The sequence below is a fragment of the Coturnix japonica genome, chromosome 10 (genome assembly GCF_054131305.1).
Source record: "Coturnix japonica strain WE chromosome 10, WE-NBRP24, whole genome shotgun sequence".
Classification (NCBI taxonomy): Eukaryota; Metazoa; Chordata; class Aves; order Galliformes; family Phasianidae; genus Coturnix; species Coturnix japonica.
Window position 1 is genome coordinate 20,725,515 of NC_140672.1, and position 26,221 is coordinate 20,751,735.

The 26,221-nt window shown below is 48.7% G+C and overlaps 2 protein-coding genes across 9 annotated transcripts in view; one reads left to right on the forward strand and one right to left on the reverse strand.

Annotated features, from left to right (window-relative positions):
* Positions 1-6: 6 nt before the first annotated feature.
* On the reverse strand, positions 7-5,077 carry LOC146759499 (uncharacterized). Its single transcript, XM_085510412.1, has 10 exons — positions 4,970-5,077; positions 4,114-4,193; positions 3,990-4,042; positions 3,308-3,379; positions 2,909-2,968; positions 2,045-2,116; positions 1,593-1,685; positions 1,349-1,459; positions 894-1,041; positions 7-604 (listed from the first exon to the last, which is right to left on the reverse strand). The coding sequence occupies exons 1-10, from the start codon at positions 5,075-5,077 to the stop codon at positions 382-384; spliced, it is 1,020 nt and encodes a 339-aa protein (XP_085366538.1). The 3' UTR covers positions 7-381.
* LOC146759500 (receptor-type tyrosine-protein phosphatase T-like) overlaps positions 4,148-26,221 on the forward strand; it is an 83,703-nt gene continuing 61,629 nt past the window's right edge. For 2 of the 8 annotated variants that reach the window (XM_085510719.1, XM_085510723.1), the window contains exons 1-3: positions 5,755-9,635; positions 11,604-11,900; positions 14,089-14,198. In XM_085510719.1, coding sequence (XP_085366845.1) covers positions 11,816-11,900; positions 14,089-14,198 — 195 coding nt within the window. In that variant the 5' untranslated portion in view covers positions 5,755-9,635; positions 11,604-11,815. Of the gene's footprint in view, positions 5,090-5,754; positions 9,636-11,603; positions 11,901-14,088; positions 14,199-19,627; positions 19,869-26,221 lie in introns of those variants that run through there. The other 6 variants (XM_085510721.1, XM_085510720.1, XM_085510722.1 and 3 more) reach the window with 6 other exon arrangements.

Consider the following 26,221-nt stretch of genomic DNA (forward strand, 5'->3'; position numbering starts at 1 on the left):
CAGGTCTATACTCTGCTGGGGTTGCTTCCATCCCCTGATGGATGGTGGAGGGGAGGGTGAGGGCAGAGATGGTGCTGGGGGCTGACGGGCCTCTCAAGCTTCCCCCAGGCGGTGGCTGCCCCCAGGTGATGCTCCAAGGGAGCCACTGCCAACCCCTGAAGGATGGTGGTGGGGGACAGGAGGATGGTGTTGATGCCTGGGGGCAGCTGGGCCTGCCACTCATCTGCCAGGGTGCTGCTGTTTGGGTGCCAGCCAATGACTGCAAGCTTCCAAACCAGGTGGGTCCCTCCTGTCCCCTGAAAGAGGTGTTGATGCCCAAGGTGGATAGGGGCTGCTGGGCCTGATGTACTTCCCGGGGGCCACGGAGCCTGGGCTGGTGAGCTACAGGGGCCGCAGGGGAGGCAGTTGAGCCCGACAGCCGTCAGGCCTGGCAGGGGCCGCTCTGGTGGTGCTCTGCAGCTGCTGGGCTGGTCGTTGTTGGTGCCCTGTCTTTCTGTCCAGCGCCTTGAGGCAAGCAAGCTGTCCGTTGAGGCGAGCAAGCCATCTTTCCAAGCGCGAGGTGCTGCGGGCAGTATTCTCGGCTGCAGCAGCTGCAGCAAGGCGCCTGCAGAGAAAGAAACATGCTGAGGGCACAGGAGAACCCCCTGCTCTCCTTCCTCACAGTGCATGGTAGAGCCACCCTCAGCTCCCGGCCTGTCTCAGGCCCAGCAGTAAGAACATGCAGCAGGAATGGCTCGGCCAGTTAAAACATCTGACAGCATCAATCTCAGACAGTGTTAGGCAACAACTAACTGGCTTCTCTATGCTGCTTTAACTAGAAATGCCTCCTGGCTCACAGGAGCCCTGTAGTAAAGAGGGGGGCAGGGTAGGGGTGGGGGTGAACAAGAACTCACTGGTTTATCTGCCTCCGTTGCCGGATAAGACGATAGCATGAAAACATTGCCATCAGCGTGGTAACGAAGATAGCTGCACCGAATCCCAGACAGTACTTCTTGATAAAATTGTCTACTGCGGCATTTGCATGTTCCTCACCATCCGCACCTGGAAAAACAATGTGGATCTGTTTCACCAGCTGCTGCTTTGAGTGACATGGACAAGAACAACCACAGGAAGGATCCCGCTCCGGGCTGCTGTTGTGCCTGGTGGCTCAGGGGAAGCACAGCAAGCTCTGGAATGCAGGGTCTGTGCACAGGAGGTACTATGGAGGGTCCTGTTTCCTCTCCTTATCTGCTGAATGTGGTTCTGGTGGCCTAGTTCCCAACAGGACAAAGTTCCTAAGTCCCTGGGAACTGGCTGCAGTGGGAGGGGAGCAACCTCTAACCACGAAGCCACTATGAGCGGCCCTTACCTGGAGTGACAGTTGCTGTCTGCATGGCCTCTATTACTCTCAGGGGGACAGTCAGTGTGCGAACTCTGCCGTTTTGAAATGCAAGCCAGCGCATAGGTGCTCCACCTGTCTCTTTAGAAAGGAGGTAAGGGAGTGGGACTGTAAGTAACTGCTTCTCATCAGGAAGATGGTACAGTTTCTCCACATGTATTTCTAGAAATTCAGCTTCACAAGCCTTTCAGAGAACAGACGGAAATACACCTACCACGTGCTTTGTCCTTCATGATTTTCATTAGCAGAGGGGGCAGTGTCTGCAAATATTTTCCTGTTTCCAGGGTCTCTTTCTGTTTCTCAGGACCTAAACAGAAAGCATTAAGATAACTTTCAGACAAACAAGGTATTAAACTGAAGGGTCTTTTCAGTGAAGCCAGTAACGACAACAGCCACCCCTGGGATGCCTGTGGGGTTCCAGCACAACTAAGGATTTAGCACGGCCTTCCCTGGAGGCACTTCTGCAACCAAAGAATGAGAACTTTTCACCACACACTGCAACTTACATAAATGCATAACGGCATCACTGAATGGGACCAGGGCATTGTGCGAGGGCAGGGCACACACACACAGGTGTGCATTCTCACTCACACCTGCAGACATGCCCGGCTGACATTAGGACTGTGAGCTGGCATCTCTCAAAGGAAGTAAAATCTCATGACGTACCCATTCGAATCCCTGGGGCTTCTGTCCTGGAGCTCAGATGGGAAACTGGATGCCATTCAACTCCACTAGGAGCTGTCAACAAACACAGACAGAGCAGCTCCTGTCAGACACCTGTTTAGACTGGAATGACAGCACTGCTCCACAGCACTCTCCTCTCCCTGCCACACAGAAGCATCTGGCAAATAGTTGTTGGGTGCCTGCAGTGGCACCGTGACAGTCCAAAAAGGAACCGTGTGTAGAACTGCCTGGAGAAGGGAAGGGGGTGGAAGAGGAAGGGCAAGATCTAAAGGCCCTTTCCTGTGGGACTGCCCTGAGGCTCACAGGCTGGATTATGCTGAGGCTTTGGCAAGGTGTTGCTTATAGGCACAGCATTGATGAGAAACATCTCCTGGTGTTGATGCCTGGGGGCAGCCGGGCCTGCCACTCATGTGCCAGGGTGCTGCTGTTTGGGTGCCATGGTATGCTGTGATTTCTCTCTTCCTTAGGGACCTGCAGTGACTGGAAGGGGCTCAGGTGATGACATGGCACCCAGACCTGGGTCAAAAGTTGCAAAGCTGCAGAGAAGCCAGGTGGGCAGTTGGCTGGCACTCAGCAGCTTTCCAGATACTCTCTCCAGGCCATGTAAAACAATCTTCAGAGAAGGCATAGAAGAACATTTGGCCCCTCAAGTTTTTCTTAGTGGGGAGATCTCTGATGTACGGAGACAAAGTCAACGGGATGCTGGGAGCATGCAGCACCCAAGAAACAGTGACTACCCAAGCTTCTCATGGAGAAGAAATCACCAGGCAGTGAAAAGATGAACCCCTCCTGAACTTCCACAGCCAAATATGAGCAAAGATCATGAGATGAAGACTGGTGACTTACCTCTGGCATCCACCCCAGGCTCAGGGACACGACTTTGCTCTGGAAATGCACCAAAGGGGCCTGCAGGCACAAGAGTGATCAGACACAGGTGAGGAGAGCTTCCACTGCGCACAGGGGTCTGCTTTGTTTTTTTTTCCTGCAGTGACCTGTGAGGACTGGCTGCAGGTCAGGGAATGACATGGCCCAAACAGCAAAGGAATAGGAGCAAAGACTGGCAAGGGCCGCCTTCTCACTGAAATGTTACAATTCTCCAAGTAAAAAAAATACTAATGACTGATCTGTGTACGACCTTCAAAGCACAAAGAGACTTGAAAGACCTTTGGAGGTCCTTACATACCCAAATAAGCTATTACAGCACTAATTTTTCGACTTCCAAGGAAACAGACACTCACAACTTACCTCGGAGTTTCCCCTGAGGCACAAAAGCAGTCTCCTTCCAGTCATCTGAGGAAGGAGTACCAATGTCATCATCTAGAAGAAAGAACAGAAGAGGGATGTTCCCATTGCATGCTGTGATCTTCCTCTCCCTTAGTGACAGGGAAGGGGCCAGGGAAGGGGACAGGTAACAGGATGGGAGACTCAGGCCTTGATCGCCAAAGCTATAGAGGGGCCAGGGTGACCTGGAGCCTAGCACTCGGCAGCTTTACAAATGCTCCCTCCTGGCCACATGCAGCACCCCTCCGGGACCGCGTGGAAGAGCATACAAAGAAAAGGTGCCTGAACCCATCTGGGCTACAGCTGGGGGTCTCTGTTGGGAACCAGGATTTTTCTATGGGGAGCATCAGGCAGCTGGAGCAGAAATGCTCATGCTTTTCCCAGCACACATCTTCCGAGTTCTCCCCTAGGACACCCCCAGGATGAAGAGCATGCTCCAGCCAGCCAGCGGCAGAGCCGTGGGAGCACAGGGCTTCCTCATGCCCTTGCCCAGCTCCTGTGGTGCTGCCTGTCCCCCCTGTCCAGTACCCCTCCCCCCCCAATCGAAGGCAGCCCTAGGGCAACACGGCACAGAGCCACTGCAACCAGAACCTGGGCTTCTCACCCTCAGTTCCGCTTATTTTTTACCCCATCTCTGCCCACCCACCTGCTCCTGCTGCTCGCCACAGAGGGAGAAGGGACATTAAAGACCCAGAGACACTGTCAAAAGATAAAGAAAATCGATTCAGTGTCCGTTCCAGTGCCTGGCCACCCTTTCTGACCAGTAATACCTCCTGGTGTCCAGCCTGAATCTCCCCTGTCGCAGCTTGAAGCCATTCCATCTGGTCCTATTGAGCTGTGGAATCAAACTCTATAATGCAGAGATGGGTTATAAAGCAGGTATGTTTATTCCAGCGTTGCGCAGCGCCGGGTGCAAGGGGGATAGCTCCTCCAAACTTGCACACCGACTTGTAAAACCGTGATACAGATATAGGTACACCTTATGCATAGTCAATGATTTCCCGTAATTCTGATACATATTCAATAATTCTTTATCATGCAGACCCCCTCTTGTTATCGCCCATCTTGTCAGGGAGATGCAACTCCTCTTCTGATATTTACAACCTCTAATCCCTTTCTGGACAGGTCTCAGGGAGTTCTCACTCCTTATCTGCATCCTTCCTGCTCTCCCAGACCCACTGTCTCCATTCCTTGCTATTCTAACTAACTAAATCATTTTCTGTAAACTACCTTTAACTATCCCCCTTCTAGCTCCCCTTTGTTCTAAATTCCAGCAGAGCCTCTGCTTCTTGCTTCACTGTTCAGGTTCCCACAGGGGCTACAGGGGGCTCCGAGGGGATATGGGGGCTCTATAGGAGCCTACAGAGGGAGCTGTATAGGTTCCATAGGAGCTCTGCGGGCTCTATGGGGCTGTAGAGACTCTATGAGGGACACGAGGGATCTACGGGCGGGCTGAAGGGGGCTCTGTGGGGGCTATAGGGCAGATATAGGGAGGCTGCGAAGGGCTGTATCGGCCCTATAGGAGCCACAGGGCACCGAGGGGGCGGGGTAATCCACTTCGGGTGCGGCCCGCAGCGCCATGTTGGGGCCTTGGGGGCGGCTGTTGGCGGCCCTCAGCCCACAAACCTCTTCCGCTCCCCCGGCGCTTCGCTCCGCTCCCTCCGCCGTTCCCCCCCCCTCCGCCCCACGCCACCAGGTCAGGCCGCTCCGGTTTCCACTCCCCCTTCCCACCATTATCCGCAATGGGTCCGTGCCGTAATCCGCTCCCCCGGAGGGAACGCGTGCTCTGCGGAAATGGGTCCCCCTGGGAAACGCGATCCGCTTCACTGGCGTTCGCCCTCGCTTTGGTTCCTACGGCCTACAGAGCCGGAGGAAGGCGATCCCGGGGAGGGGGGGGGGTGTCAGCTGTGTCTCCACGGAGGGCTGTGTGTCCCCCCCCTACAGGTGGAGCTGCTGCTGCTGCTGCTCGAGTACCCCCGTGAAGCATGCGGGGTCCCGGGGGGGTCCCGGCGGTATACGAGGCTCTACTGGAGCTGCTGACTCTGCCCCACAACCCTCCGGGTCACCCCCGGGCTCTGCTCCTTCTGGCCACCGTCACCGTCCTATTGGCCACCGGCACGGGGGGGTCCGTGGGTGTCGTTGCCCCCTTTGTGACCCTCCTGCTGCAGGAAGCCGAGGGGGTGAAGCAGGGGGGGGCCCGGCGGCAGCAGCTGAGTGTCTGCGGGAGCTGCTGAGGGGCCGGGGGACCCCCCCAGGATGTTGCCTTGTGGGGCTCGGAGGTCCCTGCTGGGTCGCTTGGCTGTAGCCTCTGCCATTCAGCCCCTGGTGCTGCTGCTGGTGGAAGGCGAGAAGCTTTGGGGGGGATGAATCTTATGGGGGGGGTGGGGGGGAGGGCTCTGCATTGTTACTGTGGAGGGTCTGGGGGCTGAATTTGGGTGATGGAATCCCAGGGATCATCACCTTGGTACTGGAAGGGATCAAGGGATCCATTGGAATCCCATTATGGGGGTGGGGGGAATCCAGGGGACCTTTGTATGGATGGAGGATCTCACCCCCCATCTCTTTTCTTTCTCATCAGATCCTGTTGAATCCTGCCGTGCTGATGGACCAGATCCTGGAGCTTCTCCTATGTCTGCAGGTGGCTCCTTCCACAACCTGCTGCCAGATCCCGGCCTCACACTGTGATCCACTGGGTCCCAACAGCCCTGGGCAGCCTCGTGTCACCGTGGGGCTGAGCTCCTCTGGATCCCAGTGCTCTCCTTCCCCTTCTAATGCACCTCCCTGCCATGCAGCCCTTACAGACCCCAGGGGTCCCGGTGTTGTCACATCACTGGATGCTGGGGATCTCCTCCGCATCACACTGCTGGATCCCAAAGGACCCCTTGGCAAAGCACTGCTGGATCCCAAGGATCCCCTTGGCACAGCACTGTGGGATCCAGACCCCAAGGACCCCCCCATGGCACCACTTCCAGGGCTCCCAATGATGGAGCACCTCAGGATCCCAGGGGGGACCCCCGTAGCAGCCCCTTGGTGGATCCCATCCCCCCACTTCCACGCCACCTCCTTGCCCACTCCTTCCTCCTGACTCCGCAGCCCAGGCCCAGCTGCTGTGGGTGCTGAGGGACTCCAAGAAGCCCCCCCGAGCTCTTCCCCTATTCTAACCCAACTGCTGCCCACTGCGGAGCTGGCATTGCTCCATGCTGCTCTCTGGGGGTCCCGGGGGGGTCTTTGCCCCATCCCTGCGTCCTTCCAACACCGCTTGGCTTCCTTAGCCCAGCACCCAGCTCTGCCCCCCTCCCTGCGCCTCTTCTTCCTCCTCTGCCTCGGGACCCCCCCCTCGCCCCCCTTACCCCCCCATTTTGCCGCCAGCCTCTTCCCCACGTTCTCCGACCCCCCCGAGCTTCTCCTGCCCCACTTAGAGCTGGCAGCCTCTGCTTGTTCCGGGGGAGGGGATGAAGGTCAGCGGGGCAGTTGTTGGCTCCGGGCTTTGGTGGTGGGGTTGGCAGCTCGGGGGGGTCCTCCCGGTGTTTTCTGCCGGGCTCTGGTGGCCTTATCTAAACACTTGGGGGGCAGCGGGACCCCCCCCCCCCGTCGAGTTGGTCACAGCCGCCACCTCTTTGCTGCTGCGCTGCCCCCATTTCGCCCCCCAGATCTTAGAGGCTGCGGGGGGTTGGGGGGGGCTCTGGGCGCCGCTTTGAGGCAGGGGGTGCTGAGCGCTGCCGCCCCCCTGCTGCCCCACGGAGCTCCTCCGTTAAGCCCACACAGCGTCGGGCGGGGGCGACATCGACGTCGGCGACCGGGCTGCGCTTCACGACTTCCGCTTTGGGTCCCCCCAAGCTGGGCACCGTGTTGGCCGCCCCCCCGCTCCGCCTTCCCCCCCCTCGGGTAAGCACGGAAGGGGGGGGTCGGCTCTCAGCCTCCGCTCTGTCCCCCCTTCTTTCCGCCTCCATCACCTCCCCGACCCCCCTCTCTTCCCGCTGCTCCCCCCCCCTTTCGGTGCCCCCCGGGATCCCCGTGGTTACAGGAGGGCTTTGGCACGATGGGGAGCCCCGGGGGGGGGGGTTACGGCTTCGCCTCCGTTTGGAGCCCGACGACGCGACCCCCCCTCATCGCCTCCACGTGTCTCCGTCTCCTCTTTGCCCCCCCTTCCTTTACCCGTAGCGGCTCAATTGCGACCATTGGCCGTCTCCCCCCGCCCCTTGGGACGCCTCCAGGCGACGCCGCATGTTCGACGCCATGTGGGAAACGCTGGGGGGGGACCCGAAAGCCGGTTGGTGTGGGAAGGGGCTCGAACCCCCCGCCGCCATCACCCCCTTCGTGTTGGATGAAGGGGACGGAGATGGGGGGTGGGTGGCGGCCGCCTCGTTGCCCCCCCGCGGTCTGGCCCTAATTTGGGGGAGGGAGGGGAGAGTGGACGTGCGGTGTCTGCGCTGGGGGGCTCTGGTGCCTTTGGGTCGCCTATTGAGGGGGGAGGCTTGAGGGCAGCACACGGGTGGTTCGGGAAGGTATCTATGGGTCTGGGTCGGTTCTGGGGGGTGGGGAAAGGAGGGGTGTTTCTCATGAGGTTTTCTCTGTAAATGGGAACGATGCAGATTGGAGTGTTGAGTTTTGTGTTCCGTAAGGATTCGGATGCGCGGTTCCGGTCCGGTTCTGCTGACCCGACTTCGTTTCGTTGTGGTCAAGAGAGCGGAGAGCTCTCTGCTGCCACCGCGTGGCCAAAGAGCGGAACTGCACCCCGGTGTCACCCCAAACTGACCCCCCATCGCCACCCCAGCGATGTCGCCCCCTAAGGGATACCCCAACATAACTCCAACATGACCCCAACATGACCCCCCAGCGTCGCCCCCCAGCAACAAAAACATCCCTCCCTCCCTGATAGCAACCCCAGTGATACCCCAACATCGCTCCTAACATCGCTCCCCAACATTACTCCAACGTTATCCCAACAGCATCACACCAGTGTCACCCCAACACAGCCCCAAGGTCACCCCAATACCACCCCAATGTCACCCCAATGTCATCCCTACGTCACCCCAATGTCACCCCAACAGCATCACTCCCGACATCACCCCAGTGTACTCCCAATGACCGACCCCCAGCTCACCACAGCCTCCCTTTGTGAATTATAGGGAGCAATAAGACCCTCACTACCCCATAGCAGATCAATCCATGCCCCCACTTGCTGTTATCTGATGGCTGTTTGCTGGCTGGCTCTTGCTCCATTCAACCACCACTGTCTGGGCCCATCCCCCAGCCAGTTCCTCACCCAGCACAGAGTGCACCAATGCATGCCAATGACCCCAAATGATCCGAAATCCCCCCAAGTCCCCCCAAATGACCGTAAAATGATTCCATAAGTGCCCCCAAATGGGCTGCAGCTTCCGCAGGAGAAACCCATGGCGGATGGTGTGGAAGGCTTTGCTGAAGTCAGTGCAGACCAACAGACACCAACAGCCTCAGCTGTCACCTCCCCCAGCACTCATGGGTGGATCCCATCCGGCCCCATGGACTCGTGGTACTCCAGGTGGAACAGCAGGACCCCAGCTGGTTTTTATGGGCTTCTGTGCAGGCTGGTGGAAGAAGGAAGACGCCAAGGCGCCAATTGAAAATGGCCACCAGACACTCCTGGCATCCAGCCTCTCCTCTTTGGGCTCTGGCTCAGCAACGTGCTGTTCGGGAACAGCCGGGGGGGGGAGGGTCGGTTCTGGGGGGGAAGGTTCGGTTCGGTGTGAAGAGAGTGGGGGCCGTGCCGGGAGATCATCACCACCCTTGTCCCCCCTGGGCCTTCTGGGCCCAGCACTGAGCACAGGCCGTGCCTGGACAGACCCTCAAGTACCCACATGGAGAGGCACAGACTGGTTTTGCTTTTTTAAGAATTGCTTAAGTTTTTATTGTTATTATTTTGTGTTGTCCTTTTAAATCGGTTGTGGCCCAGTGTTGAAACAAAAGTCCCAATGGAGCAACTGCGGTGGACCTTCATGCTGCCCTTGAGCCCTTCTTCCCGTCCAAAGCCAAGTCCTCTGCTTCTCCAAAGGAACAGCCGCCTCTGTAGCTTCTGTGCCAGCGCCTGGAGGCCGCAGGGAGCTCGGGGCCGTCCGCTGGACTCCTCGTGCTGTGGTGGTGCAGCAGCTGAGAGGACACCAGTCCCAGTCCTGCCCTCTTGTCAGGGCTCAGCTGGAGGCTGCAGGAAGCTGAAAGCCATCTGTTGGACTCCTTGTCTTGTCCCGGCGCAGCAGCTTGTAGGACAGCAGTGCCAGTCCTTCCCGTCTCCTCAGAGTTAGGGGAAGAAGAGGTGAGAGGTCTTGGGGAAGGCTGAGGATGGAGGACGGGGAAGAAAGGGCGGCAGGGAGCAGCAGCTGGCGCAGGGGCTCTCTGGCGGATGGTGCCATTTCAACGCCAAGATGGAAATGGAGAGCCCCTGGTGCGCCGCCGATGGAGGTAGCAGCGTCGCCAGGCAGACACGATGTTGTGGTGCCTGCCCTGCCTCGATGGAGGTGGATCCACCTCCATGGGTTCGTCCTGCTGCGGGATGTCCACCTCCATGGGCTCGACGCTGCTCTCAGGTGGATCGACATCCATCGGCTCAGGTTTGCTGCTGCTCCCCTGAAGCCGCCGCTTCTTCGGTGGAGGAGGATCCATCCTCCTCCACGAGGGACAACAAAAAAGGTAGAAAGGGAATTTGTAAATTGCTCCTTGTGCCACAAGGGTGCCAACAAGTCGCGAGTCTACTATGGACTGATGTTCTGTTGTCAGGGTCCCCGTATTTATAGCGGTTGTCAGGGAGGTGGTTTGTGACATCAGAAAGCCATGGCAGTGTGACCCTTAGAATGTCCCATGGTGACCAAAACATGGCTGAGTTGGGCGTGGGGAGGCAATGGCCTGAGTGCTGCCCTTTGTGCCACTATTGGGGCTCTGCAGGGCTCCGTTATTAAACCAGTTCTCTTTCGTGTTTTCGTCGCTGAAGCCAATAAAGATCTGAAAGTTTTATGAATTGCATTTGTAGATGATGTTTAACTGGGAGAAGCATTGATTGCCTTCACAGTACAGAGGCCTCACACCACAGTCAGATTTGAGGGCAGTTTCTGTCTGCACGAAGTGGAGAAGTGCTGGGTTGTGCACCTGGGATGGGGCTGCCCGGGCTCTGTGTAGAGACTGGGGGATGAGGGGCTGGAGAGCAGCCCCACAGAAAGGGACCTGTGGGTTCTGATTGCTTCAAGTTGTCCATGAGTCACAGTGTGAATGGGAGAAGTGGGCAAAACACTCCATTGCAATATAAACCTAAAGGCTGTGTGAAGTAATGAACTTTCTAATCTTCCTTAGATATATACTATACAACAAAGCAGATGAGCTCGCCGTGTTGAAGAAATGTCAGATGAACACACTGTGACACGTGTGGTGGTACCACCATCTGACACGTCCCAAACACTGATTTTACTAACTCATCTTCCATTCTTTCTATCTGCGTGTGTAACGACGTGTGCATTTATATTTCATAATAAGGGCAGAGTCTGTAGTCGAAGCTTCTGAGTTATGCTGTTAAAAATAAATTAAGGAACAGCAGGTGAAAATGATTCTTACACATGAATATTCAAACTTTTACCTCAGACAGATACTGTGGAAAGAATAATGAAGGATGATGAAACTTGGTTGAGGTTAAAGCTTTTGATGTGCTCTGAAATAAAAGTTTTGCTGGCATAAGGTTGAGTTGGCTCACAAAACTTACTGAAGGAGAGTTCCTCTTGGTTCACTGTGTCTCAGTCTCTGAGCTGGGTGGGCATGGGGTTGCAAGGAGGGTGCAGGAGTATAATGGCAGGAATATAATGGTGAGAGACCTGAGCTCGTTCCTTCTCTTCCGACTGCCATTTCCTTGCATCGCTTCAGGCTGCATTCACTGAGGTGTTGGGTAGGAATGTGTTTGTAACATCAAAGAAAGTGCATCTTCCACACTACTTAAATCATGCTGCCGTTCTTGGGTTCGGTGACATTTCACAGGACTCAGAAGCGTGACCTCTGTTCAGTGCCCTATGATAGGATTTTCACTGATGGTTCAGCAGCTAGAATACATGAGTGGATCGGACATTAATTTCCCTTTGCCTTTGTTCTTTCTCTCAGAAACATGAGTAATATCACTTTTACATTGTAAAGGCAAGAACACTCAGAACTGCGAGGGACCCTGAACTGGCAGTATGGAAGGAGGCATATTAATGGTGGCTGACTTCTTTTGAATTTGAATTAATTTGTTATTTCTTTTGCCTCACAGATCCTGTCCATGGACCACAGAATGTAGAAGTGGTTGATATCCGTTCCCGGCAGCTGACATTGCAGTGGGAGCCCTTTGGTTATGCCGTGACCCGCTGCCACAGCTACAATCTCACAGTTCAGTACCAGTATGTTTTTAACCAGCAAAAATTTGAGGCAGAGGAACTCATCCAAACTTCTTCCCACTATACCTTGCGAGGTCTTCGGCCCTTCATGACCATCAGGCTGAGGCTGGCCCTTTCTAATCCAGAGGGCAAAATGGAGAGTGAGGAGCTGGTTGTGCAGACTGAGGAGGATGGTGAGTTATGTTGGGTTTGTTTGCTTGCTTCTTTTTTGTGAAGGCATTGTAGTCTTTTCAAACTGTAAATAACAGCATAATCGCCTGTCCCAGAAGACTTATAAATGGCTTCTCTGGACAGGATGTATGTTATGCAAGTTAAATTTGTAGGTGTAAATAATTTCCATTTCACAGCAGTGTTCTTGAAAGGGCAGGGCTCCCTGAGGTGCTTGGAAATGACAAGCACCAGTTCGAGCAGTTACTGAACAGCAGTAGGTTTAATTCAGTAGAAGTTGTGTTCTGAACTACCCAGGACCGACACAGCCGCTTCCTTTATCATATGGGCAAATATAATTCTGACATTAGACTTTTTTTTTTTTCCTGGTTCCTTTACTTCACCAAAGAGTTATAATGTCTTCCTTTCTAGAGTGTGTTTTTTCTTAATACTGACCTTCTAGATGTAGCATTTTATATATGCCTCAGATGCTAAATTCTTTTGGTGCTAACTCTTCCATTCCAGATACAAAAGAACACTTTTAAAGAAGTACTGGTGGAAAGCTTTAAAGTGTTATTTTCCTATCTGAGCTATTTCAGACTAAGAACTCTCCTAAACTACAAGCTTCCATTCTGTCTAGTGTTAAAAAGAAATGTTCTTCCTCTGCCAGAGTAATAAGAAGTTGCTTTCCTAAGTTTCTCTCAGCTGAAAGTGGTTCCAGACAATATATCATACAAGGGAATTAAGAGGATGGCAGATCTTCCTGAAAAAACGAGTGGGGTTTTTATCAGTCAGGCTTAGAAGTGTCTTTTAGTTATCTTTCACAGCATTAAAATTTTGCTAGAGTAGGTGGATTTTTAGGTGGCCTTGTAGCCATCTTGAAACATAAATCTTACGTTGTCCTTAACTAGGGAAATCAATCTTTCATATTGATAAAGGTGTGCAGCCCATAGGATCTTCATGCCAAGGTACAATCTGGCTGTTTAGGTGGATGGAGCTTTGCTGTTGTGTAGGTGAAGGAGGACACAATATATTTCCTACTGACTGTAACTGTCCTTTAGCATTGCACCCAAATGATTCTGTCCTCGAACACTCTCTATCCTATGTATCTGATGGAAGGCAGGTAAATGGACAAGATTTAGCTTGTAAGCAAAATGCAAACGCTCAGCACTGCAGTCTTACAAATTAGGAGTGAGCACACAATTATCCATATCCTGCCTTGTCCAACTGTGTAATGCCTTGAGTTGTCATGTGCATATATCATCTGTAATGTTCACTGGTGGAAAGTTAGGGAAGGCACTGTCCAAAGGAGCTGGAAGAAGAGCTGAAATTGCTCACTGAAAGAGGAGGCTACACTGCTTACACTATTACTGATCCTCACAGTGTGTTTGAAGGGCAAATCCTGCTTCCTCGTGGATGTGCCATTCTTCCAACTCTCAAGCAGTTTGTTGTTGCAGCAGATTGTCAAGTTTGTTAATGACCCAGTATTGTTGAACTTTTTCTAGATAAAGCACAGCTCCACTGGAAATAGAAAGGTGTTGTATTCCAGAACAGGGAGAGGATTAAAGAGAGGCTACTCCCTGTAACTATGCTGCTTGACATTGTGTGGGTACTGTGGACATTTCTGCAGTGTTACGGTGTTAATCACTGTTATTTGCACTAATGCAAATAGGTATATTTAAGGTGAAGTTGAATTGGGTTCACTTGTTTAAGTTCTTTTTATTTAAAATATATATATTTTTGCATCTTAATGTATGAATAGAAGAGAAACTTAGACAAATATGCACATGCTGCAATACTGGTTTTTGGCAATAAAAATAAATGCATATTTTGGGGTAAAATTAAACATTTATTTTATGATGTTAAATGGAAGCAGGAAGCATAAGTCTACGTGTTTATGCAATGAGAACACTTCCACGTGGTTCGGGGGATAAACTCATACATTCATTTTCTGAGGTTTTGGTTTCTTCTTTATGTACTTGAAGACTTTTCTCCTATGGGCTGAAGGTATAATGGAGCTAATTCTGTAGTGTCGTGGGTTCTGGCTTTTTGTCACTTAGTGGTTTTCTTTAATTGCTATTATTTTTGTTCGTTATTTTCAGCTATGAACTTTGCCTGGTGGTCTCTTGGTGTCTTCTGACGTGTGTGACTGCTGGAGCTTGTGTTAGCTTCTAACACAGCATTGTTTGCTTTTGTTATTCTTTCTTTCTGTAGTTCCTGGACCCGTTCCCTTGGAATCCATCCAGGGAGGACCTTTTGAAGAGAAGATCTACGTTCATTGGAAGCCTCCAAATGAGACAAATGGCATCATTACACTTTATGAGGTGAGGAGAACTGGCTGTCGTCAAAGCACATATGCCATAGGGCCTTTCTCATATGTGTTTAAGCCAGTCATGAGCTCTGGGAGACTTCAGAAAACACTGCGATAAGCCTGAATAAAATATGTAAGGATATTCGAGATAGTCTGCTGTTGTCACTGAAAAAGTTTTCCAGTTCAAGGCAGGTGGGGGTTGGGGAAAAGTGCTTCATGTGGCAGTTTGCTAAGAGGTAATCCTTTACTGAAGTAAGAATTTGTGTTTTGTTGGTCATCGTGGAGACACTTGGAAAACGCCGTGCAGATTGCAAATGACCCGTCCAAATAAACCCTTGGAATTTCATGGCTTTTGCAGGTCTGGTAGTCTATCCTCTGTCTATCCTCTGTATATGAGTGAGGAGTTCCACTATAAAGCTCTCTGTATTTTTCAAGAGATTGGTCTGAATAGAATCAGTTGTGAATGCATTATTTTTCTGGCAGCAGACGTGACCTATAATGGAACACATTTAAAGCAATCCCAGTCAAATGATGCAAAAATAACTCCTTTTAATTTTTAAAGAGGCAGTTTCCTTCTAAAATATTGCCTTGGGCTCAGCTCATTGAAAGGACTTCAGCAAACCAAGTAGCTTTTCTGGCTGAGCAGCTGCATAGAGAGATTTTAATGCCTCCAGGGTAGTGATGCTTCATGACTGTGCCTTTGCCCCTCGAGTCACACCACTGCTCGAGTCTCAGTGAGGCACAAACAGATCTTTTCTGATAATGACTCTATGCATATTTGACAGCTGAAGCCAAAGAGAAGTCAAGGTGAATTCCAACTTTTCCCACTTCCCAAAAGGATGAAAGTCCAAGAGTTTAAAACTACCTGGAGAAATTGAGTGTCTGAGGTTTGTGAATAAATGCCAGAATTCATTCCCATTCTCCTTGACACCCCAGGACAAGTGTATTGACGTGAATGGAGTTCGCCAGCTGGAGTCAAAAATACAGATGAGTGGTTACTTATAATCTGGAGAGAGGCCAGAATGCTTTCATAGTTAATGTCAGGATGTTGAACAAGCTAATACGTGTACCTGTTCTAAGTAACAGGAGACTTTGTATTTTTAATTGTTCAGTAAATAAAGTGTAGGTCTTTGCAAAGAAATGTCTCATCCTACTACTTGCTGCTGAAGTTTAATCTTCCTGGAAATACCAAGAAATCTCCGGTATTGCCCTGGTCACTGCATCTTTTGTACTGCTTGCTTAATCCTGCTATGGATACCTAAACCTAAAACCAAGTCTCTACAGGCATTATTTTAAGACTTCATGCTAAAGTCATTCCTCACTAGTAATGACCTCTAAAGTGTCATTTTAGACAGAGTTTGGTCATTTATTTGTCATCGTAGCCTGATGCTGCTCTGACCTATTGATTAAAGAGGAAGAAAAAGGTAGTGGTTAGTCTGTTTTCAGTTCTCTCAGGTACCTGCGCTCTGCAGTACCGATCGAGGTAGAAGCATAAGGCTTTAACTGCAACAGGAAGAAAAATAAAAGAAGGTCAAAGTAGGAACCTGTGAGGTGCTACTTTAATGAGGTCTCTGTAGGGAGCACAGTTCCTGAAAGCCAGCACTGGCAGCACTGCTCTGTCACCAGCAGGAGCAGGAAACTCAGTGATGTCTGTGGCTGTCTAGAAACTCTGCAGTTGTGTTGCTGTCATTAGGCAGAAACAAGCCTAGGAACCAACTGAAATTTATTAAAGAAAAGTTCCCTCCAAGGTACAGATCAAAAAACACCACGTTATAAATTGGATCTGGTGATGTCAAGTTCTGCATTACACGTGGGAATAACTGCCTAGATTCACACATAGATATTACTCAGGTGACTTTCTCTCTCAAATACCTTTTGGCACAAACTTTCCTAATAAAATGAAAACAAAAAAGCCATCTTCCTTCCCCAAATGAAGTAACAGTTCCTTCTGTACCATCATCATCTAGGTCTGACTCATTGGATTTTCTGTACTGTATTTTTTCTCTAGTTCCGCTTAAGATAAACAAATAAAACCCCCGCCTTTCTAAGCTTTTGTTGCACTGGGTACAGCCTCAGTTGGGATTTTAAACAATGGAATCGTCTAGATCACCAAATTGGTGTGTAACTGTAGTCTGTTCCAAGGGAGCAGAAATCATCATTGCGAGAGGATGTGGAGAGCTCCAGGAGTTGCAAGTCAGCTGTCAGCATGCTGGAAAGATGAAGATGTGAGTCAGGAAGAAGTGAGTGATGGTGCAGTGCATCTTGGGGATGTTAGGGGAGCACAGCAAAGCAGTTAATGTGATGAACATGTTCTGTACTAGTGGGTGTCAGTTTGTCCAGTCAAGTGAGCCATTAGGAAGATGCATAGGCTGCTGCTGCAGGTAAGCACTGCAGGGGGCATAAAGCTGAGGAACTCCAGCTAAACCAGGTCCCCAGGTAGATTCAAGTTGTGTAAGTACTTATAGGAGACAAGTGGATCAATCTGTGTTTGGAAACATAGCTGAAGAGTGATAATGGATTTTGCTGGTACGCTGGTTTGGGTAGAAAGCTCTGCAGAGGTGTTTTTGCATGTGCCGTTTGTGAAAGAGGTGTTACTGCTGCTGTCTCATAGTGAGCTGTGAATGGCAGAATCTAACAATATCATCATAAGCTCTGCCCCCTGCTGAGTCTCCTGGAAGTCTGAAAGCTTGTTGAATTTTTTTTTCTTTTTTTCTTTATTTTTTTAAAGAAAACCAATCCTGTAAAAGCTGCTGTGTTTTAAAATCCCTAATAATCAAACGGTGCTTAAACCCACGTGGGAGTTCAGCTTCAAAGCCTTTGTGTACAAAGACATGCAACAAAGATTTCTTTCTTTTATCCTAAGCGTGTGTAAAGTCAAACCAGCATCAAGCACTGGGCGGACCTAATGCTGTCCCTGGAATGCATGAACAAGCAATCTAATTCAAGGTCATGGACCAGCTTTGGCACTTAAATTCTCCTGCTTGTAGATTAGATGAGGTTCTTTCGGGCATTTGTTCCATGATCCCAATGGAGGTACATCCTGCACACAGGTGGACCCAGGTAATTTCTGGAAGCTTGTATTTGATCTCTACAGTGTAAATAAGCTGCATTTTGCTGTTTATTTGGGCAGCTGTGAGCTTAGAGGGGCACTCGGTGATCGATCAATGTTGGTTTTCACCATCATAAGAATCTTATTTGTGTGTAGCCAATTTCTTCTAATTGCCAGTTTTTAGAATGTTTCTTCTTTATTGGGGACCACCAACAAAAAACCCTCAGCATTCCTGTCTAAAGTACCTGTCATATTACTAGGGAGAAGGCATTGTTACAATGCATTACAATCCTAGAAGCATTTCAAGTGTGACTGCACTATTTCCAGCTCCTTGGCTAGAAGAAAGAGTCAGCTGATTGAAGTCCTTTCAAAGCCGTGCCTGAAGGCAACATTTAAACTGTAAACTGTTTTTATAAACGTTGTGTGGAATAGTCTTGTAATCACTTATGTTCTCATCTTTACATTGATTAAGTCCCATGTGGGTTGCACATGGGGTCTTGGGAAATAAGGATGTATTTGCCTCTTCTAACTACTAATTTTCTCAGTCTGTTTCCGATATGCTGTAAACCCCTGTTTAGGTGCTAGGAATAATAATATAAGGGACTTTCATGCACTATTTCAGCTCTTTAATGGGATGCTTAGAGACAAGCTGCTCTAAGCCCGGTGGATTTGAGTTTAAATTGTGCATCTGAGGTTACAGATCCTCAGTTTCCATGTGAAATTGCAGTCTGCCCTACAACATCTCTCCAGTTGCCAATATACCACTTCTTCTCAATCACTTCACTCACTTTCTCAGCAGGAGAGGTTGTTACATGCAAACTGCCTCTTAGATGCTGGTGTGTAGGGTCAGTAGATGTGGGATGCGCTGTCTGCATTTGCAGTAGAGTGGAAACAGATTTCTCCCAGCTTTGGCCCCTACAGCTGCTTCCTTATTGTAAAATGAAGCTTGTTGATCTGATGTGATAGCTGCGCACTGCACAGTTATGCTTGTGGTTCTATTCATACCCCCTTTTTAGAGCTATTCATGAAATTTTTAGCATAAAATCTTCCCTACCAAAAGGTGTATCAAGTAAACTCCTCCTGCAGAAGACAAGAGGGTTGAAATGTGAATTCGGCTTAGTCATTTGTTTGTTTATTTAAAGGCTTTCTTTTTTGTAAAGAAGAATGAGAAATGGCTCCCTCAAGAAGGAAAGCAACAACCACAAAATCTCGCAACCAATTTATATAAAGCTCTACAGTCAAAATAGTAGAAGGATGACAATTCTTAGCAATTGCCTTCAGTCAGAAGTGGCTTTGAATGTTCCCATGAAAATCAATCTTTTTACAGCTTCTCAATTGCGTTCTGTGGAAGCACAATACTCCTGGGACTAAGCTTTCTCACTAAGCTCACTAAGTGTGCACTGAAGGAAGTCCATGCTACATGCGGCTGGCTGCTGCATTTAGCTGAGCATTAAGAGAGCATTAAGGAGACGCCATTAAGTGCTCAAAACCCAGAAAATGATCAATTAATGATGGTATATTTTGGTCGTAGCTTTCTCGCCCTCCTGTAAGGACATTTGACAATGCAGTCTTCCCATAACTAGATGTTTTTCTCTGTCTACAGCACTAATGTTTTCCTTTGACACCGGTTTTATATGGTGCCTTGTTCTGCAGTGTGTTGTTTGTCCAGGGTCCATGAAAGTCAATTACAGGAAGAATAAGTGCTTTACTACATCTGTGTTATGTTGAATTAGAATCCCTTAATAATATAAACTAGCAGCGCTGTGCATAATCTGTTCAAGTTTGAAGCCGTCAGCTCTACAGTTGGCTGCTTCATCCTTTTGATTGCATGTTAGGAAAGCTGTGCATATATACACAGCTAAATTAGTTCTGTAGTTAACAGATTTTTGTGCAGAATTGTGCTGGAAGAAGGCTGCACTGGCTGAACGTCAGTTGCTCTTTGTATGGTTGCTGAGTGTTATGCTTTCAGAACACTTGGTGGCCAGGCTGGTGAGGCACTGCCAGTGCTGTGGACCCCTCTTAGTTAGGATTCAGGCCAGAAGGTGAAAAATGAATGGTGCTGACTGCAGTTGCTTATTATCTCTTCTTCACAATTGAGGAGCTCCATACTTCACTCTCAGCAGGGTTGGGATGACATGTCCACCATCAGGCTGTGATTCTGCTTCTGAGACAAGGCTGGGGGAAGTGAGAAACTTCTGGTGGGATCTGAGAAGCAGCTCTGTCAGCCCAGCGTTGCTTGCCAGCAGAATATCAAAGGGAGCCTTTCCCCTTCCCACCATCCTCTCATGTTATTTAATAGAAAAAATATAGCTTCTAAGCTCCCTGTTAGACCCTGAACATGAGCCTCAGCAACCTGTTAGCAGTATCCTGGGCACTTACAGTGACTGCAGCGCTGCTGCAAGGAAGGCCTTGCTTACCTGGAACAGTGGAAATGCAATCAACTGCCTGAAGCAGTGATGGAGCACCTGGTGGGAAGGCAGGGCCAACCCAGGGGAGCTCAGCTGCAAACAATCCCCCTGAGTGACTGGAAGGGCTGGAGGCAGGATCCACCCCTTCCCAGACCTTATTTAAAGTTTGGCAGTGGAGGTAAAAGCATTTTGCTGGACATCCCTGCGTATCTGAGGCCTTCCAAAGGTAAGCAGCTTCTTTACTTTGTTTCTGTGGCTGTTAGATTTGAGCAAATCTTCACTTGCTGCAGCCAAGGACTTTGCTGCTACAACTGCTGCCATTGCTGTGCTTTCCATCGTGTTACAGCATTACACCTGGGCACAGCGGTGTGGGGAGCCAGTACCTGCAAAAGCTGCTCTTTTAAAGCAGGCTGGCTTTCCTTTTGCTGTTAGGTCTGGAAACATAAAATGCTGCGGCAGGAATGAAGTGGGTTGGGTCAATTTAGAGATTGCGTGGGGGATAATAGGAATTATCCTTCGCTGTGTCTGTGTGATAGTTTCTGGGGCAGTGTCTGCTGCCTGCTGGTGCTCCTTACAGCCCAGAGGTGCAGCAGGTGTGGGTTTTTGGCAGCCCTGCAGCAGAGCTGTGTGCTCAGGTGCAGACTCAGCTGGCCCTGCAGGGCTGCCCCTGTCTCTCCCCATTCTGACTGCTGCTTATTGCAGCCTTTGAATTACGGAAGTGTTTGAATGATTTCCCAGTTAGGGATGGTTTTACTGTTAGGGATGGTTTTGTTTTTTGAATAAGAACCTTAAGGAGCTGTTCGTAGGATTCTTAATCATGTGCTGCTCGCTCACTGTTACCTACAAGATGTTCTTGGAAGAAGTTGTTACTGATGCCCTTTTAATTCTATGGTTTCCAGCAACATCATGATGAGAAAATGGGAGGCTTTTTTTTTTTGGAGAAACTCAGATGTCAGAGTGTTTTTTTTTTCCCTTTAAATGTATGACAACCCCCAGGTAAATCACAGGCTGCTGTTATAAATAGTATGAATGAATCAACTGTTAAAGAAACCGCTTGATCAAGCTTTCCTGAACTAACGCGGTCCCCTGAGCACAACGCTTTCTTTGATTACCTTTTTATTGTTCTTTTGAAGCCAGCGGAGTTACAGCAATATGAATCCAATGCAAATGAGAGAAGGCTTTCGGCTAAAAAAAAAATAATAATTGTATATTTTTTTAAAGGAAGGAACTGAATTATTTTGTTCTGCATGTTGGATTTGTTATGGTGCTGCAGATAGAGTTCTGTAGCATCTCCATATTCACATATAACAGCGTCCTGCTTCCCCGAAATGTGATAGTTGACTAACTTGAAAGCAAAGGTTGTATAGGTTTTTGTACGGAGGATGCTCTGAAAGTAATGCCTCCTCTTCTGTGATCTTGATCCACAACGTCAGAGATGGATGTTGGTGAGGTGGCAGAGGAGGTTAAACCTTCCCACCAATATCCTCTTCCATTTTGTTGCTGTGTGACAGGTGGCAGCAGAGTAAAAGCCAGTCAAGTTGGTGTTCTCATTGCTTATGAGAGGAGAGGCCAGTATTATGGTTCCTTTGCAAGCTGGTCTGACTGTTATCTTTGTTGCAAGCATGTTAGACCTGGGACTTCTAACTATGGTCCTGCTATCCACTGGGTACTATGAGTTTAGTTTTGGGTTTAGTTTCCATGCCCTGCTCTCCTTACCAACTACTTTCTTCCTTTTTTTCCCCTCTCCATTCGTCACTGTTTCTCTGCTTTCTGTGTCACCCAGGTTGTATCACTGAGGGCAAGGCTGGGACAGCATCAGGAGGTGCTGGCAGCTGCTTGGTTTTGGCATCAGGGAAGGGTTGCTGAGGTTCCTTGCTCCTCTCTCTTCGTACTCCAGTTGCTCTTTGAAAATCAGCTTAGGGCAGCACAGGCTCTTAACTTGGAAAATAGGTACAAATGGATAGTTCAGTGTTTGCATCACTAAGAAATCCAATCTTACAAGTGTGGGCTACTGTAATAGCTAGGACTGGTATTTTTATCTATAAATGTGGCGCAGTGTGGTTCTCACCGCTGTTTCTTTGTGATGTATGGTATTCAGATCAGCTGAAAGTGATGCTGCTGTTCCTCCTTTGTTGGTTTGGGGTTTTGTTCATTGCCCACAGCTTTCACTACAGCAAGTGCAGCAAGGCTCTGAGAGACGTTAAGCAGCGCTTTTGGCATCAGGAGCAAACTGAGGAGCAAGCATGGGGGTTGAATAACCGCCTCAATTCCACAGTCCTATCAAAGCAATTTCTATAGTTGTCATTTTCTGCTATTAAACTGAACAATGAGGCTCTCCAATAAAATCATATGAAATAGCAGCTCATTAAAAACTCTCTTTAATATATAGCATGCTAATTAATGTCAGTGGGGTGCAGGCTTGAATGGCAGAACAGACTATAATGTTTAGAAAGTATGTAAAATAAAAGAAGATATTTTATCATTAATGACCTTTTAGTAAACCTAATGAAATCCTTAATGGCCTGAATACATTACCAAGGCACTCCCAATTGCTTTGTTACCTACTCCATTCTTTCTCCCTTTCTCATAGACATTAAATTTAGTTTTATTTATAGAAAACAAAAAGCAATAAAGTCCCAAGGAAATGTAAATGGGGAGGAGGAGCCTGGGCATGAGACTTCTTAGCCCTAATGATCCTGATCCTGGTGAAGGCTGGGTTATGTTCTGTGTCCACCCAGTCTGAGGTTTAATTGGTTCCCTGTTTGTGTGACTCATAGCAAACAGGCCCTCTTTTGTTTGCAGGGTCTCCCTGGGTTAACTTATACAGCCATTCCTAGAGCAGGGCTGTGGTTTTTATCCTTTTATACTAATCGTGCCATGCTTTTGCAGTGTGTAAATTAAGGGACTTTATTCTTCAGGGCTTTTAGTCTGCCACCTCATGCCAGCTTTAAATGTAAGGCTGCAAAGGCTTGCAGAAATGTTGTTTAACTTTCCCATAACCTTCTTCCAAAAAAACTTAGTTCACAAATGTCAGAGCAAAAGGCATTTGCTTCCTCACATCTCCTGGATGAAATACACTGGGCTGGGAAGGGACATAAGTAGCAATAATCATCTGGCTTAAACAGAGTTTTAAAACAGAAAATGCTCCCAATCATCCAGTCATGAAATACATTCTTTAGCTCTGAAGTCCAACACTGGAGGGAGATTATTCACTAACCCACTTTTTCCTGTTCATTAGAAGATAACTTTCTTCAGATTATTCCTTTTGTGTAACACTTGGCACAATTAACTTAGTCTTGTACCCCCAAATGTCTGAAACTTCCTGATAAGATTGAGACTAATGTCCATTCCAGTAGCAAACCGAATTCACCTGCAGTAGTAATTGTTCCTAAGAAGCACAGGCAGTTGGCAAGTCTTAGAAAAAAGAGCCTATGGCTTGCTGTGTAATCATGTTTCAATCAGCTTTAGAGAACCATGAAATTGATTGTCCTCCTGAGGTACCATACACTTTGGAGCAGATACTGTGCTAGGCAAGTTAATTCCTTATTTGGCTCCAAGCACACAAAAGAGATCTTGCTGCTTCCCCTCCTGTCCTTACAAACCAAGGAGGAAGGGAGCACAAATCACCTTGAAATCAGAATTTGAGAGCATAGCAGCATCAGCCAGCTCTGTTTTGTGTTCCTAATCATCTGGTGAAAATCACAGTGATTTAGGAGAAGGATGCCCAGGCTGCTGGCAGCACATATGGGAGCCTGGATGAATCACAAAACCAGTGGTGGTGAGGATAAGGTAATGAAAGAGCTACGGATGTCAGAAAAGTCTGATGGAAAGAAGAGCTGAGCAAATGTCTTGCTAATGTAGTATCCTGATGTCCTCTTTGATATTGGAGTCAGCTTCTGTGTGCTCCTGGAGCTGAAATAAAGGGATGTGGTGAAGGTATGGTCTTGAGGCAATGAAGCATATTCTCTTTCAGGTACCTGTGAAAGTCTGGCTCTGTCCTCAGAGAATCAGATTCTTTTTCAAACTCTTATCATTTCAGGAATATATTTGATCCTTCAAAAGGAGTAAAATCCAATCCAAAATAACTCCCCTATGAGCATTCTAGGAGCTCCGTCTTATCTTCATTCCTGTCTCTTGAAGATCTAACACCGGTCGTGTATTTTGTGTGGAACACTTGATCAGGTTCATAGTTCAGTCCAGAACGCTTCTGTCTAGATCTAACTTGTGTTTCAGGATCAATGATCTTTCTGTGGTGCTCATTTTGGCATCTTTTGAGAGTCAGAAATGTGGTCTTATAAACTGCTGGGCAAATTCAGGCCATCACAATGAGCTCCTGCACAGAACTGCTCCCACACGTGGCTGAGTAATGGTAGTTCCAAGCTGAACAGAGGGAGCAGCACTAAGGAATTGATATGCGCTTTGGGTAGCTCATGTATGTGCGTACAATCCCCAGCTTTTCCTGTAGCTTGAAGTACTGGCAGCAGAGCAATGCCACGTATTGAGTTTTGGGTGGTGGTTTGGTTTACACGGACCAGAAAGGGGTTGTGGAATGATTATTAACTTGGTTATTGGCATAGAGAAGCGTAAACAGATCATGGACGTGGACTCCATCTTCATACAGTCTCGGATGCTGTTTCCTTTAGTGCTTGGCTCCTTTTTCTGCTGAGCTAGAAGCCTTTTCTGAGCTATTCTGTTTACCATGTCTTTGTGACAGTGTGAAACTTGTATTAAATTTAGAGGAAAACACAATAATGGGTATTCAACACTATTATTATCGTGCCATGTTCTTGTTTGTGACACAGGCAAATTGGAAATTATCCTGGTTTTGCAGATTACCCAGACTAAAGAACACATCCTTACCTTGTTCAGAGTGAACTACGTGATGTTCTGTGATGTCTGTGTTGCTGCTGATTAAGTAGTGCAGCCTGGTAGATACAGCTCTTTTGCTGGTTCCTGTCATTTTTTAGTTATTATTTGTCCTGGTTTCAGCTGGAACAGTTAATCTTCTGTGTCTGGTACTGCTGTAGGCTCATTTAGCAATAGGGATCAGTATGTTAGTTTAAGGACCTGTATATTAGTTTAGTTGGGAATGAAAGGGAAGAAATAGTTGAAGATCAGCCAAAAGTCACAGTGTTGAAGCTGATGATGGAAAAATGAGGAGAAAGTGGTCTAAGACCACCGTAGGCCCCTACTGTGCATGCCCAGAAGGACATTAAAGTATATTAACAAGTTCTTGGAGAGGGATGAATATGTATGCGATTGTATTGCATATGTGGGACACTGGAGCAGGTTGCCCTGTGAGGTTGGGGATGCCCCCTCCCTGGAAGCACTGAAGGCCCTGCTGGATGGGGCTGTGAACAACCTGGTCTAGGGGGGGATGTCCCTGCCTGTAGCAGTAGGTTGGAACCAGGTGATCTTAAAGGTCCCTTCCAGCCCATACCATTCTATGATATGTATGTCACTTGAATTCTGAGAGCACACACTTGCATTGTCAGGTCACCTGGTATGTATCCCAAGGAATAAAGGAATGCTGCTTTCTAACACCACACTGCAGTTGGAAGGTTTTCTTCTTGGATTCAGCTGACAGTATGATGCATGTTTTGGCTTTAGGAGAAAAAAGGGTGTTGCTGACACAGTGATGGTTTAGTTGTTGCTGAGCAGTGCTGTACAGAGCCAAGGACATTTCAGATCTTCAGCTTTTTGCACTGTCTTGTTGTGCGGTGGGGGTGGGGGTACAGAACTCTGCCTGCTGCCCTGAATTGGCCAGAGGGGTATTCCCTACCATATGACATTGTGCAAAAATAGAACTAGAGAGTTCTACCTTTTCTTCTCAGTTTTCCTCCCCTGTCCCACTGATGGGGTGGAGTGAGAGAAAGGCTGCGTGGTGTTCAGCTGCGTGCCAGGTTAAACCACAGCATTATTAAATAAGATCTTTATATTGGTTCACTTTTCAAAACAGTTTTTCCTCCTTTCTAAACTTCTCTATACAACAGAGCAGATTTCCAGCTAAATAAAACCGTGGCTACTGCCTTAGGAGTGCCAGAGAGAGACAGGTCTGTTGCTGAACTGTCACTGAAGTTCCAACAACCTTGGCTTGGGCAGGAGTAATGAGACGTAGCCCTGGGCTATAAATTGCATTGACTTGGGAACGAGGGGAATTCATTCTGCTTTGCCTGAGGCAAAGGTCTGCTGTGCTGTCAGCCGAGCTTCTCAGCCTCCCAGTTCCTTCTGTCATGGTAATCAGGCACCAGGAAAGCTGCTTCTGAAAGAGTTTTGAGGAAGTCCCTTGTTACCTGCTACTAGTTTAACTTGTGTAATCTCGGCAGCAGCAGCGGAACCACGAGGGGCATCTGCTTCTAGCTGCCGTACTCAGCCTTAAATACAGGCAGGCAGACCTTGTGGCCGCTTGCAAGCAGTCTCTCCATAAGGAATTCCTTACAGCTGCAGCAGTGTGCTAATAGTTGTCATACAAAGAGATGGTACCGGTGAGCCACAGTTGCATCTGCTGCATGAGCATTTTGGTGTTCTGCCACCCCGAGATCCTCATAAGAAGAAAATGATGTGTTTGGCATTTCTAAT